Raw genomic sequence first — 15204 nt, 5'->3', positions numbered from 1 at the left:
AAAAATTTACAACATCATTAAAAAATATTTTTTTAATCATTCGGTAAAAAAAAAAAAAAAAGTCCCATTCGGGACATTTTTGGGTCCCGAATTCGGGACCCAAAGCATTTCTCATATCTATTTTATAATAAAAGTAGTTTTACAATTTAATGTATTATATCTGCTAGTTTATGAGTTTACTTTTGTGGAATCTTTTTGTGATTAAAATATTTATCATTTTATATTAACATTTTCTAATTTAACAATGTAATTGTTTTTTTCTGTTATATTTAGATTAATTAGTGTAATGACTTTTAGATTTAACAAAGTAAAATTTTTTATATAAGCATAACTTTATATAATCATGCTATCTAATTACCTGGACCTCACAGATCATTTTTGTTTTCTATATGTCTGGACTTTTATCAAGGATATATGTGTAAAAATTTTGACAAGAGGGGTAGATTCTATATATATATATATTTTTTTATGATTTGAGGATGATTGTAAAAAATTGATAGTTTTAAATATGATTAATTATTAAGTTTTTTTGAAATAACCTCTGTATGTAACATTTTCATTCAAGAAATTGCTTAATTACAATGCTTATAAAAAATAACTTGTTGAACACTATCAGGTGGGACACATTTCATCCACACCCTTTCTGTATCTATTGACACTCCTAACTTGGCAAGGCTGTGAGCAACCTCGTTACATTCTCTGTGAACAAAGCTAAGTTTCCATCCTCTGCAGCTTCGGAGCTCCTTCTGCAAATCTCCCACCACCAGTCCCTCCCAAGAGTCATCCTCCTCCTCCTTATTCACTCTATCCACTACCCCTTTTGCATCTCCTTCAAACCATACCCTGTAGAAACCCAGCTCTTTGCATAATTCTATTGCCTTACTCAGAGCTTTGCATTCTGCCATGAATGGTGAATTAACCCATTGGAGTTGTGTACTCAAGGACACTAACACATCCCCCCTAGAGTCTCTTATTACCACCTCTGCACCCATTCTTTTTTCTTTCTGGTTCACTGCTGCATCAAAATTAACTTTGACACTCGGTTCCACAGGTTTCTGCCATATTCTTCTTTGTTTTACCTGCTCAATCTTCCCTACTACAGTTCTGCCATCTTTCAATGCTTCCTGATATTCCTCTAGCCTTACCAGTGTTGTTTTAATGACACTTTTTGGACTAGAAAAGCTACTTTCGAATACCCATGCATTTCTTCTGAACCATATCGAGTGCATTATGGCCACCACTCTTTCTAAGTCTGTTTGAGACAGCTTTCTCACCATTTCCAACCATAGCACCTCAAATCCCCCTCCATCTGAGTTCCATTTCTGCACTGGACTACCCCTTTCTGACCACACATCTGTAGAGGCAGGGCAAGACCACAATACATGCACTACTGACTCCTCACTTTGAAAGCATACCGGGCATCTAGGCTCACCTAAAACCTTCTTTTTTAACAGACTCAACTTGGTAGGTAAAATATTGTGTAATGCTTTCCATACCAAATGTTTCCATCCCCCTGGTATTTGCATCTTCCATAAGTTCTTCCAAATCTCCTTCACCTTTTCTATATTCGAGGATTGCCCTTCCCTTTCTTTACACCTTTTGTTTTCAGCATAGTAGGCACTCCTGACAGAGTATTTTCCATCCTTAGTCAAACCCCATATTTGTTTATTGGCTCCTCCCCTTTGACTAAGAGGGATACTACATATTAAAGCTGCCTCTTCTTTACTGAAGATGTCTCTGATCAAGTCAGTTTTCCACTCCTTTTTTTCCTCATCGATCAATTCACATACTCTTGCATCAGGACATAGGATCTTAACTGGGGATTGAACTGAGAAAGAGGTTTCTACTGGCAGCCATTTCTATTTCCAAATTCTAATTTCCTTCCCATCACCTACTCTCTATCTCTTTCCATATTTCACAACCTTTTGTACTGACCACAAGCTTCTCCATATGAAAGAAGGCATCATGCCCAGTTTAGCTTCAGTGAAAGTTTCATTCTTGAAATATTTCTCTTTATAGATTTTTGCAACTAGGGAATCCTCCATTTTCATAAGTCTCCATCCCTGTTTTGCCAACATGGCTTTGTTAAAATTTTCCATATCCCTAAAACCAAGACCTCCCACAGCTTTTGATTCCCCCAAAAACTCCCATCTCTTCCAATGGATACCAGATTCATTCTTGCCTTGTTTCCACCAGAATCTTGCCATAATAGCCTCTAGGTCATTACACAATTTCTTAGGCAATCTGAATACACTCATTGAGTATGTTGGGACAGCTTGAAGAACTGCTTTGATCATTATCTCCTTCCCAGCTTTTGATAAGAAAATATTTTTCCAGTTCTGAATTTTCTGCCAAATTCTTTCCTTAATGCCTTGGAATGTTTTGTACTTTGCCCTCCCCACCATTGCTGGAAGTCCAAGGTAACTTTCATAATTGTTACAACCATTCGCATCTATCCCATTTGCTACCTCTTTCTGCACTGACTTCTTAGTATTAGAGTTGAACATAATAGTTGTTTTTTGTTTATTGAGAGTCTGTCCTGAAGCCAATTCATAATTGCCCAAGATATTGACCACTCTTCCCCATTCTTCTGTTAAAGCCCTACAAAACACAACACAATTATTTGCAAACATTAGATGGTTAACCTTTGTTCCCCCTCTAGCCACCGAGACCCCTCTGATTTGCCCTTCAAGAGCAGCTTTATTCAACAAATGGCTTAAACCCTCTGCACAAATCAGAAATAAAAAAGGGGACAAAGGGTCCCCTTGTCTCAGACCCCGAGAGGGCTTAATCAGTTTACCATGTTTTCCATTCACAAGGACTGAGTAGGTCACAGTACTTACACAACTCATTATCAGCTTAGTCACCTTCTCTCCAAACCCCAACTTTAATAACATTCCTTTAAGAAAGACCCATTCAACTCTGTCATAGGCCTTAGCCATATCTAGTTTCACTGCCATACACCCAACTCTCCCTTTCTTCATTGTCTTCATTGAATGCAATAACTCATAAGCTATCATTATATTGTCTGAGATTAACCTTCTCGGGATAAAGACACTCTGATTATAGGAAATACACTCATGCATCACCTCTTTCATTCTGTTAGCAATCACCTTTGAGATAAGTTTATAGAAAACGTTGCAGAGGCTGATTGGTCTAAAATCCCTTACTGAACTTGGACTCTTCACCTTTGGGATTAGAGCAACAAGAGTATGGTTAATGCCCTCACTCATATCTCCACCATTCAGGAAATCTAGAACAGCTTCACTAGTCTCCCTCCCCACAACCTCCCAATGGTTTTTATAGAATCCCACCCCAAAACCATCAGGTCCCGGGAATTTTAGAACTGACATCTGCTTTAAAGCCCTCTCAACTTCCTGATAATTATTAAGTTAAGTGGTAAGAACATTGATTTTTGTAGTAATAGTATGCTATCCCTCTAATTAAGTTTAAGGTTCGACAAATAATTTCAAGAGAGATTATGTCATTGATGAAAAATCGACCGTCACCTACTCTATATTATTGAAACATGTTAGCCAGGTATAAAGTTTAACAGACAAAAGACATGTTACAAGGTCCCGTTTGGATATATGAAGTGTTTTATTTTAGAGTTTTGCTACTCATCATCTACATACACTACATCCCACATTTTTTTTTAATTTTATTCATCTTAAAATTATTGAATTCTTCTACTTATCATCCATATACCACACATTTTATAAGAGAAAAAAAAGTGTGGTGTATGGTGTGTGAGGATAATGAATATAATTTTTCTTTATCTTATCTCATCTCATCTCATCAGTATAACTTTTTCAAATTCTCATACAAAATATAATACATAATTTCACTTTTTTTTAATTTTAAAATAATATTTTAACAATATTTTATTCAATTTTTATGTCAACTCATCCCATTTCAATTTACTGCTAGAGGTGTAAACGCAAACCGGAAAATCGGAAAACCGGTCTGGACCGGACCGAACCAGACCGGTTTTACCAGTTTTGAACCGGTCCGGTCCGGAACCGATTTTTAAAATGTAAAAACCTGCCGGTTATGGAATTTTTTGGCTCAGACTGGACCGGTTGATTAAAAAAAATAAAAAATAATATTTTTATATATAAGTTTTATACAAAATATTTTATATATATTAAATATTAATATATATAAGTTTTATATATAATGTATAATTATAAATTTTTATGTGAAATTTTATATATAATATATATATTCATATATGAAATAATTTCTTATTATAATTTATAAATTATTACATAAAATGTTAATACTAAATCAATAAAAGTTTATAACTAATACTAATATATAACTTATAACTATACCAATAGTCTAATATTAATACTATTATATAGTCTAATATATTAATAAAAGTATAAAACAGTTTTTTTAAATCAAATCTTTTTTTTTTTTTTTTTTATAAACAAATTTTTAATGACAAATTGTGAAACTTATATGTTAAAAAAATCGAAAAACCGGACCGGACCGGTAACCGGTAAAACCGGAAGTACCAGTTTAAGAGGGTAACCGGTGCGTAATCGGTTTTGAAAAATACAAAACTGGTACTTGCCGGTTCGGTCCTAGATTTTATCCAAAATCGGACTGGACCGGACTGGTTACACCCCTATTTACTCCCCAAACTACGCCTTACATATTTTCCAAGATTTTTTATCCTAAAAAAGAAAGAAGTAAAATGCAAATTGAGTGGTGGTTTGAATGAAATAGATTTTTATATTCTTTTTATTATATTATTAGGTGAAATGTCGACAGCAAGAATAAAAACAAAAAAAGAGAAACAAAAAATAAAGAGAATATAGCCAAAAAAAAAAAAAAAGGCAAGAGGTGACTTTTCTCTCTCCTCTTTAAGAAATTTTAATGAGATATTTTTCCAAAAATAAAGATAGGAGATTAACATTCTTTAATATATATATATATATATATATATGCATATATATACAAAAATGTCCATTTGAGGATCATATGCTATTATCCATTAGTATTTATAAATGTGGCATAAGATCTTTAAAACTATTTTTTAAATTCTAAAATGTAGAACGAGACAAATAAATTTAATTAAATAATAATAAATTATTATTATTTAACTGATTCTCATATAACATTAAATATTTTTAAAAAATTAATTTTATGTGTCAATTCCTCTCACCGTATTCCTTAAAATCCGTGAAAAAGAAAAAAAATTTCCAGATCCAAATCTATATTCTTACAGATATTCTTACAGATCTGAAACGATCTACGAAACGTTAGGAGTTTACTATGATTAGCAAAATTGCAGTGTACGATGTCCGAATCTTAACTTAACTGTCTGTACAGATGGCGGGTGGGTGGGTCCCATTCCATTTTCACTGAAATCCAAACTAATATATATATTATATATATATATGTATAAATAATAAAGCTCGTGTCGTCACCATCACGCCCTCCCGTGGCTTATCTACTCATCACAGTCTCTCTCTCTGTCTCTTTCTCTGTCTGGATCTCTCGTCTAGTCGTCTTAAGCTGTGCTTCCGGCGTCTCTGTCTTCGTTACATTTTCCCGAGAAACAAACGGAGCAGATTCTGAAAGCCATGAACTCTGTTTCGATGAATACTCTCACTGAGGCTTTTAGGACCCCTATTTTTGTCAAAATTACGGCCTTTACCATCCTCTTCCTCTCCCTTTTCTTCCTCTTCGACCGCTTCTCTTCCCCCTACTCTTCCCTCCTCGTCTTCTCCTCCCTCCCGCCTCTCACCCGAACCACGCCTTCTTCTTCTTCTTCTTCTTCTTCTTCTCCTTCTCCTCCTCCTCTTCCTCCTTCTACTTCTTCTTCTTATTCTTATTCGCCACCTCCTCTACCTCCTCCTCCCCCGCCGCTCCCCACAAAAGCGTCTTCGCCTCCGCCTCCCCCGCCGAAGCCACCGCGAGTGGACTTGATGATCAGGATGGGGATAGTGGACGAAACGGGCGCCATGTCTCTGGACTTTGAAATCGGGGAGATAGACGAGAGTTTGACGGAGGAGGAGCTGAGGGGTTTGAGCGGTGGGAGTGAGGAGAAGGAGAAGAAGAAAAAAGATGGTGGTCACAGGGTTAAGGTTGACAAGTATGAGGTGTGTGAGCAAAGTATGAGCGAGTACGTACCGTGTTTGGACAATGTGGATGAGATTAGGCGGCTGAATTTGGGTGACAGTGTGGAGAAGTACGAGCGACATTGCCCTGAGGAAGGGAAAGCGTTGGATTGCTTGGTGCCGAGGCCGGAGGGGTATCTGGTTAAGATACCGTGGCCGAGGAGCCGAGACGAGGTAGTTTGATTCACAATTGTGTTCTTCTGTGGTTTGTTTCGATGTGTTGTTGTTGTCCTCATCATGATGTCTGGGATTTTGAGAAGTTGTGTTTCTGATCGTGTAGTTTAGAAATGTATAGTCGGTGGGTAATGAGTAAGCCTAACTTAGGTTGGAAACGTTTGAAGTGCTTTAAATGTAAATTGTGATACGTGTTCATGCTGAATGACTAAGTTCATGCTTCATCTAGCTCTCGCTGATATGCGGTTGGTAAATGTAGGAAACTAATGCAGTCTTGAATTGAGAAGCTAAAGGTGGTGCTGATTATATTATGAGAAAAGTGTTCGTATTTGGGGCTTTTGGGGGCAACAAAACAAATTAATTTTGACTAGGAAAATACTTTAGCCACAAAGAAATTACACAAAAGTAAACCCACAATGTTGTGTTTTGATGTGATACGATAGATTGTAAAGTTACTTTTATTATAAAGTAGATCCGTTCAGTTATAAGGGTTTTTTTTTTTATCGGCTAACTATTGAGATATAATTGCAGGTGTGGTTGAGAAATGTACCCCGTACAGGTCTGGTTGGAGACAAAAATAGCCAGAAATGGATATCTATAAAGAAGGACAAGTATGTTTTTCCGGGAGGTGGAAGGGCAGAAAACCACTTGAACCAGATTTCTAAGGTTGGTCTGTTCTGGAATTCTCGTCATATATTAGTTTGTATAAGTAGGAAATTGAGTGCCATCTCTTTAATTGAATGGCAGATGATTCCTGACATTGCTTTTGGCCAAAAGACCCGAGTAGCCTTGGACATTGATAGTGGAGTAGCAGATTTTGGTGCCTTTTTGATGCAGCGTAATGTGATTACTCTGTCAATAGCACGAAAAGATGTTCATGAAAACCAGATTCAATTTGCTTTAGAGCGTGGTGTGCCTGCAATGTTAGCAACATTTGCCACACGTCGTCTGTTGTATCCAAGCCAGGCTTTTGACTTCATCCATTGTTTAGGATGCGGGGTTAGCTGGACCCTTGATGGTACGCCCTTTTCCCTCTGCATATACAGCATTAAAGCCTCTGCTGGCTTCTAAGATTTTAGGAGTAGCTCTTTAAGATTTTCAGAATCAAGAGCTACTTGTTGGCTAAAGCTCTTGGACACTGATACTCCATTTTTCCTTGGCTTGTGTTGGAGATGGAAAGCTGCTCCTTGAGGCCAACAGGATGCTAAGGGCAGGAGGATACTTTGTATTAGCGGGAGAGCAGGTCTATAAACATGATGAGAACCTACGAAAACAATGGGAAGGTAGCTCGTTATGACAATGTTATTCTGAATATATTTTTCTTAGCAATTATTTAGTGTTTAGTCGTACATTTTTATAATATTTGCTTGTTGTGTCTTTCCCTTGGTTGATATCCTCATTCAAGAGCTTCCTCTCTTTATTCCCCCAACTCTTCTCTCCTGGTGATTTCCATTTTGTTAGCACTTTATCATCTTCCTTTGGTATCCAAGAACAGGGTATTCTTACTGTCCTTGGATTGCACCAATTCATCTTTGGGCTTATGTATGTACAGAAATGGAGGATCTGACTACTCGCATTTGTTGGAAACTAGTAAAGAAGAAGGGATATATTGCTATATGGCAAAAACCTTTGAACAATAGCTGCTATCTTAATCGTGATAATGGTTTGCAACCTCCATTATGTGATTCCAATGATGATCCAGACAATGTTTGGTATGACCTACTTCACTGCTTTGAGTTTACTTTGGTTGAGTGGCATAACATAGTGCATGAATCTTCATTTTCCGATCAAAATCAATTATCAGATTGGTAAAAATGCCATCTTCTGATGAGCTGTGATGTTGATGTGCAAAGTCTTTCCAAAGTTATATACGTGAATTTATTTTAGTTTTTGAGTTTTAACATTAAAATTATATCAGAAACTGAGCCTTTCGAACTATGTTTTCCACATATAAGCAGATTTACATTCCAATTTTAGCCCGAGTTTAGTTGTAGGGCATGAAAAATTATTTTTTCTTTTTGTCATTTTTTCTAATAGAGGAATTTCAGTGTAAGAAGAAAAAGGGAAGTAAATGCACCGGGGGTTTGTAGGATGTGGAAAACATATGAAAATAAAGAAAAATGACATCATTACTAAAATTGGCCGGTAGCCTTAAAATAAATAGAGTTGGAACAGAACCCAAAAGGGAAAATTTAGGCTGGAAGCACTGAGATTTCTGGCATTTTGTAACACTGTTTCTGGCAGAGAAGAGATATTGAATTCAGTATCTTAATTGATCTTTTGCATGAAAATTTCTGTAAAATAATTATCTGACATGTTACTCTAATTGCTTTATTGGACATACAATGGCACATTTTTTACATCCTACAAGAGCTCAATAAGGCTTAGCTAGCTACTCAGGAGAAAATTAAGTCAAGATAAATAATAAAATTGTGGCAATTCGGTTACTTTTTGCAGGTATGTTAATTTGAAGGCATGCATCACTCCATTACCAGAGACTGGATATGGAGCTAATGTAACTACATGGCCTGCACGCCTTCATTATCCACCAGAGAGGCTTCAGAGCATAGAAATGGATGCCTACAAATCCAGAAAGGAAATTTTCAAGGCAGAGTCGAAGTATTGGAATGAGATAATAACTGGTTATGTTAATGCTTTCCGCTGGAAAGGCTTTAAACTAAGAAATGTGATGGACATGAGAGCTGGATATGGAGGGTACATCATCTAAAAAACTCTAGATGCCTTGACATGCTACTACATAGCAATTGGATGTTAATTTTTTTTGTTTCCCTTTAAGTTGAAAAGAATTTATATCATTCTGAATGTGGCAGGTTTGCAGCAGCATTGCATGATCTCCAGCTTGATTGCTGGGTTATGAATGTTGTTCCTGTTGATGGGTTCAATACCTTGCCTGTTATCTATGACCGTGGACTTCTAGCAGTTAGGCATGACTGGTATGTGCTTTGCATCTTCAACTATCTATTTCGAAAATAGCTGCTTCTTTTGTTCATTTTCCTGGTGGTTTCAAAGCATTTACTTGAACTCTTATTGCCACCATTACCTCAGCATGATTACAAAGCTGGAAGTACTGCATAGATCCTGAAATATTTTTCTGAGCAAACATAACCAACCACCTTTCATTTTGTTTTCTATTTTGTTCTTTTTATTTTTTATATTGTATTGAAGCAGATTTAATAACTTTGGGGACTATAAAGTTTCCACTTTGAATTGTTCACTATTTCCCTAATGATTTCCCTAATGTGACTGGATGGTTATAAAAGTTATATACGGGGATTAACAAGGATTTAAATCTGTAATAAAAGACAAAACCTAACTTTTGGAGCTTATTCCTGTCACTAGATGCGGTTTGGATAGTAAGATGAGATGAGATAATTTTAGATGAAAGTTGAAAATTGAATAAAATATGGTTAGAATATTATTATTGTTTTGGAATTTGTAAAAGTTGAATTGTTTATTATATTTTGTGTGGAAATTTGAAAAAATTGTAATGATAAGATGAAATGAGATGAAACGCTTTCACTATCCAAACGGGTGTCTGCACTTGAGTTATGATGCTCAAAATTTCGTTTCCAGGTGCCAGCCATTTGACAGTTACCCCAGAACGTATGACCTGTTGCATGCAAATGGTCTCTTCTCTGTTGAGAAGAGAAGGTATTAATCTGCCCACTCTGTATTTGTTTCATCTATTCAAACCTCAACTTGTATTAAAGCTCAACTAATGTTATTTGTCTCAGACAAAAATGTGACATCTCAACCATCATGCTTGAGATGGATCGGATGCTAAGACCAGATGGGCGTGTTTATATACGTGACAAGGTATCTGTTATTGATGAAGTGAAGGAAATTGCATCTGCCTTGGGATGGGTTCCTGCACTTCACGAAACTGGCGAGGGCCCCCATTCTAGCTGGAGGATGTTATTATGCGATAAACGTATGTGACCTGCTCGATTGTGACAAAACCGGTAGTAAGCACGTAATGTATTTTTTGTCCTAGTTGTGATTCACCTGAAGTCTCACCAAGATGGAAAGCGCTGCAACGAAAAACTAGCTCATGTTTTCTATGTAATCGTCTCCTCACAAAAGATTGGTCAAGAATAGAAGATTAACATGATTGTTTAAATCTTGCAAAACAACTATAGATACAGTAAAATAAAAATAAAGGTTTTGTTCTCATGACAGGTTTCTATGATGGACCTTATACTATATGTTTATATTAGATACATAGTGTATCATAGATTCATAGAAAATGGCTTTCTTGCATATGGGTGATCTGAGTAACTTCTTTTTCTGTTTTCCCCAGAAGAGAGGAAGAGGAGAAGAAAAAAGAAAAAGGCAAAAAGCGAAATAAACTAGGGGATGGGGGCACTTAAAGCCAGGTAGAAGTGGGAACACCGTCTTCTTCAAACTTTCCTGGTTACCTGCTACCTTATTCGTTGAATCCTAGATTTGATTGTCACCTCTTTGAATGCCACTGAATATTGTTCCTTGTCGTGTACAATTGTATCCATTTCCCCACACTCATAATATATTGTTAGAGATGATGGGGAGAAACCAAACGAAACAAGCAAGTTAGTTAATGCCTGCTAGTCCGAGGAAGGCGAAACATCATAAAGCATATTAAAAATATTATACAAGCACAGTTCTCTTCCTGGAAGATAAGTCCCGACTAATTCCGGCAGGTGTACAAGCCCTCAGCAAGGTGTTTTCTGCAAGTGCATCTTGAATAATTTGAAAAAATCCAATAGTCTGATGGTCCCTAGGAATTGTTTGCACACAAGAGAATTCAAACCTTATTTCATAGATATACTAGAAGTCAACATGTTATTCAAATGTTCAGTTTCAGATTTACACGGTATTCACCGAGGACTGCAACAATATATGCGATTTTGGAGCAAAGCAACTCTTTCAACACTCCCTAAAATAAAATGGGCAAAAAGACCCACATTTGAGTATCACAAATTATTAGTTATACATATAAACACACATATATATAATGAGTTAATCTCTACATTATGCCAAGTTGGACAGTAACCATTGCTTCCCATCAGCATACAAGAAACCCTTGCACTTGCCCATGCAGAAGAAATCCTAGCGGGCAGCAGTATTAACCTGTTTTGAGAGATAAGCTTCATAGATTTCCACTACGAGCCGGGGATCCTTCTCCACGAGCTCCACATACTCCTCCTTTTTAGTAAGCTTGTCCATGTTATCTGTGATAAAGGACAACGCCGCATCGGATATAAGCTTCGAATTGTACTGGTGTGCAAAGGAATAGCTCATGACGGAATTGTCCCAGTTCAATTTGGACACCAATAACTTCTCACAATAGGCCTTGAGATGCTTCACCTGGTATTTTTCAGCCAGAACCAAAAGTTCACAGGCTACTTGCTCATCAACGCATGACACTTCGGCAGTGTATAAATAGTTGACAAAGCTACGAAGGGCATCATATGACACATCAGCAATCTTGATGGTGCCACTCAGGCTTTCTTCCATCTCATTCTCAAGCATTGCTTTGAATACTGGGGAACGGCTAACCTGATTATATGGTCCAAATGCATAAATGAAAATAAATCATCTACATATATTTCTTCCATGATATTTCGCATTAAAAGACAACTACTTTATTCGCATCACATGGAGTCTTAGCAAATGGCCTTTAGTGGGGGTTCAAACTCACAAAACACACAAGCTCAGTATTTGCATTGCTACAATACTTGACACATAAGTAGTGTATATAGGAACAAGTGAAGCCAAATTTGATAATGTAGGAGCATGTTCAAAAGAAACGGATAATATTCCAGGGAAACAAATCAAAGAATATGCTTTATACTATATTTTTATCTCGGGTCTATCTCATTGTAATACGTGACACTACCCATATTCCTTGAATTAATTCTTATCTTTTACAGAAAAATTAACAGCTAATTTATAATTTACAATCTGTAGGAGAGAAGTGGGATAAGAGTGGGATGGGTTTGCATATATCATAGCAACATAACTAATATCGAGTCTAGTGAAAATAGTAGAGCTGCCACTACCACGCAGTAAACATTGTTCATGGTTGAGCAGAATATGATTGCTGATCGAAAACCAAAATTTAGGTCTTCTCCACTGCTCAAAGTTCGCACACAAGATTGAACCACTAAATACAGCAATTAAACTTGACAATTTTACAGATCCAAACCACACGAACATATATATATAGGTCCAACAACTCAAAAGACCAGAAATTTAGTGCATAAACTCAAAGGGGTGGTCGGTGTTCCACACCCGGATTGACATCAATCAAAAGATGATCACAATCTGCCCAAAACAACTGAAAATGAAAGACAAAAACGGGGGGAAAGGAAAAAGAAGGGTTGGTTAGGTTACTGACCAAGAGGGCCTTATGGGCAGGGACGGGAGCGGCGATCTCAGCAGAGTGGTCATCGGAGGTGGCGACAAGAACGACGTCGGTGAAGCAGGGCCCATTGGGCCGGCTGTGGTGGTCGAAGGGAGACCAGAACCTTAAAAAAGCGACCTTGGCCTTCAATTCCTCGATCTCCCTCTTAAGCTCATCCTTCGTCTCGTTGGCCTCCTCGTAGCACACCTTGCAAGTCCCCCCGTCGCTTTCGTAGTACCTCTCCATACACGACAAGCACGTCGGACCCATTGTCTCCGCCTCTACCTCCGACTAGCTCCGTGCAACGTTACTGAGAACCGATCAAAAGTTGGGAAGGTGCATGAAAGGCTAGGGTGCGGTCGCCGGTCGGGCGTGGAGGAGAGGAGTACGAGCTCTAGTCTGGCATTCTGAGAAGAGATTTTTTTTTTTTTTTTTGATAGAAGAGATTTATTCAAACAGTATCAACGTAAAAACAGCGGCGTCGTTTGTTTTTATAAATTATAATTTTTTTAAATTATCATATAAAATAAATAATTTAATTTTTTCACATATCAAAATAATAAAAATATTAAAAAATATATTTAACAATATTTTATTTTATTTTTAATTTTTATCTCAATTTATCTCATTTAATCTCATCTACAAAAACAAACAAGATAAGTGTTTTTATCCCTCCGATAAATTTTAACACATAAGACATCTTAAGAAAAAGAATAAAAAACAAAAATTCTATATGCAATCATTTTTACGTATTTTTTGCACATCCACTAATGTGATTGATTGCACACTTTTTTTAATATAAAATAATAGCTCTAGCCAATCACATCAATAGAATGTACAAAGAGTATACAAAATTAACTGTATATAGCAGAAGTCACCCGTCCAACCCTTAGTCTCTCCTTTTCGAGAAAGACAATAAGAAAGGTAACACGCCATGGTTCTTCATAAAGCTACAAACACGTGTTGGAGATTCAGCGTGTAAGAGCACTCTCATTGGATTATCTAAAGTTAAAGTACATTTTTTATGAATATAAGATGAATTTAACTTTTAGCTATTCCATTCACGCAAATCTCCGCATTAGAATAATCATTTTTTCATTATATGACAATAAAATAATAAAAGATAAATTTGATTTTGACTATTCACATTAAATCTCTACATTGGATTTCTCCATTTATTCACGAGTAATTAATAATTTCTTACAAACTAATCCAATATTTCCCATCCAACTATATATATTTTTTTTTACCAAATTTTCTTCTACCATATAGTTTTTTTACCAAATTTTCTTCTATCTAATAATCATATGTACTAAATTTTTCATCCAACCATCTTCTTTTACCAAACTTTCTTCTATCAAACAACCATATCTACTCTATTTTTTATTCAACAATATTTTTTTGCCAAACTTTCTTTTTGTTTTTTGTTTTTTTTGTTTGTACAGCTTCTTCATTTCGAGCAAAGTATAGAAGATCTCTCTATCTGTACAACTTCAAATATTAAATATAGCTTCATCTACAAAATACACAAAATATAGCTTTGTATTTCCACAAAATACATCCAGGTCTTATCCACATTCCCACAAAAATACATTTAGGTCTTATCCACAAACTAGTAGCTGCATGTGTAACTTACAATTGTAGATTTACAATGGTCGAGTGGCTTATCTTCATGGCATACTTAGTTCCAGCTCAGTTGGAGAAATGTTTGGTGACACTAGTGATGCAATGGACAAGTTCTTATTTTCATATATGAATGGATGGAAGAATCTATTTGTTTGTTTTTTTTTTTTTCAACCTAGAGGTAGCATGCTATGCAATGCAATACCAAACTTTCTTCTATCTAATAATCATATGTACTAAATTTTTCATCCAACCATCTTCTTTTACCAAACTTTCTTCTATCAAACAACCATATCTACTCTATTTTTTATTCAACAATATTTTTTTGCCAAACTTTCTTTTTGTTTTTTGTTTTTTGTTTTTTTTGTTTGTACAGCTTCTTCATTTCGAGCAAAGTATAGAAGATCTCTCTATCTGTACAACTTCAAATATTAAATATAGCTTCATCCACAAAATACACAAAATATAGCTTTGTATTTCCACAAAATACATCCAGGTCTTATCCACATTCCCACAAAAATACATTTAGGTCTTATCCACAAACTAGTAGCTGCATGTGTAACTTACAATTGTAGATTTACAATGGTCGAGTGGCTTATCTTCATGGCATACTTAGTTCCAGCTCAGTTGGAGAAATGTTTGGTGACACTAGTGATGCAATGGACAAGTTCTTATTTTCATATATGAATGGATGGAAGAATCTATTTGTTTGTTTTTTTTTTTTTCAACCTAGAGGTAGCATGCTATGCAATGCAATAGCAACCAAATAAGCAAGTTTGCCATAGAGAAATACCACAAACTTCAAATTTCAAAGTAGAGAAACTACTGTAGTTGTAGTTTATTCAAATGTAAATATGAAATTTAAAT

At 36.0% G+C, this 15204-nt stretch overlaps 2 protein-coding genes across 3 annotated transcripts; one reads left to right on the top strand and one right to left on the bottom strand.

Annotated features, from left to right (window-relative positions):
- The first annotated feature begins 5453 nt into the window (after window positions 1–5453).
- On the top strand, window positions 5454–10983 carry LOC109012131 (probable methyltransferase PMT10). 2 transcript variants are annotated; one of them, XM_018993636.2, is made up of 10 exons: window positions 5454–6308; window positions 6840–6974; window positions 7056–7326; window positions 7481–7591; window positions 7861–8020; window positions 8766–9023; window positions 9140–9262; window positions 9903–9980; window positions 10064–10260; window positions 10633–10983. In XM_018993636.2, exons 1-10 carry the CDS (start codon window positions 5598–5600, stop codon window positions 10680–10682), a joined length of 2094 nt encoding a protein of 697 aa, XP_018849181.2. In that variant the 5' UTR covers window positions 5454–5597; the 3' UTR covers window positions 10683–10983. The 2 variants fall into 2 exon arrangements, with proteins under 2 accessions (XP_018849181.2, XP_018849180.2); XM_018993635.2 differs by having other exon boundaries at window positions 10630–10983.
- Window positions 10984–11108: 125 nt separating this feature from the next.
- Window positions 11109–13177, bottom strand: LOC109012133 (BTB/POZ domain-containing protein At4g08455-like). Its single transcript, XM_018993638.2, has 2 exons — window positions 12709–13177; window positions 11109–11867 (listed from the first exon to the last, which is right to left on the bottom strand). The coding sequence occupies exons 1-2, from the start codon at window positions 12982–12984 to the stop codon at window positions 11418–11420; spliced, it is 726 nt and encodes a 241-aa protein (XP_018849183.1). The 5' UTR covers window positions 12985–13177; the 3' UTR covers window positions 11109–11417.
- Between the last annotated feature and the right edge of the window lie 2027 nt (window positions 13178–15204).

Source organism: Juglans regia, chromosome 15, assembly GCF_001411555.2.
Source record: "Juglans regia cultivar Chandler chromosome 15, Walnut 2.0, whole genome shotgun sequence".
NCBI classification, from domain to species: domain Eukaryota; kingdom Viridiplantae; phylum Streptophyta; class Magnoliopsida; order Fagales; family Juglandaceae; genus Juglans; species Juglans regia.
The sequence above is the reverse complement of the archived record's forward strand: the minus strand, read 5'-3'. Positions and strand labels throughout refer to the sequence as shown.

Bases quoted from the DNA above. Each gene is read 5' to 3' on its own strand.
- LOC109012131 (XM_018993635.2), top strand. From the start codon at position 5,598: ATGAACTCTGTTTCGATGAATACTCTCACTGAGGCTTTTAGGACCCCT. The intron at 6,975-7,055 runs GTTGGTCTGTTC...ATTGAATGGCAG, and splicing joins ACTTGAACCAGATTTCTAAG to ATGATTCCTGACATTGCTTT. The intron at 7,327-7,480 runs GTACGCCCTTTT...CTTGTGTTGGAG, and splicing joins GGTTAGCTGGACCCTTGATG to ATGGAAAGCTGCTCCTTGAG.
- LOC109012133 (XM_018993638.2), bottom strand. From the start codon at position 12,984: ATGGGTCCGACGTGCTTGTCGTGTATGGAGAGGTACTACGAAAGCGAC. The intron at 11,868-12,708 runs GTCAGTAACCTA...CCATATAATCAG, and splicing joins CTGCCCATAAGGCCCTCTTG to GTTAGCCGTTCCCCAGTATT.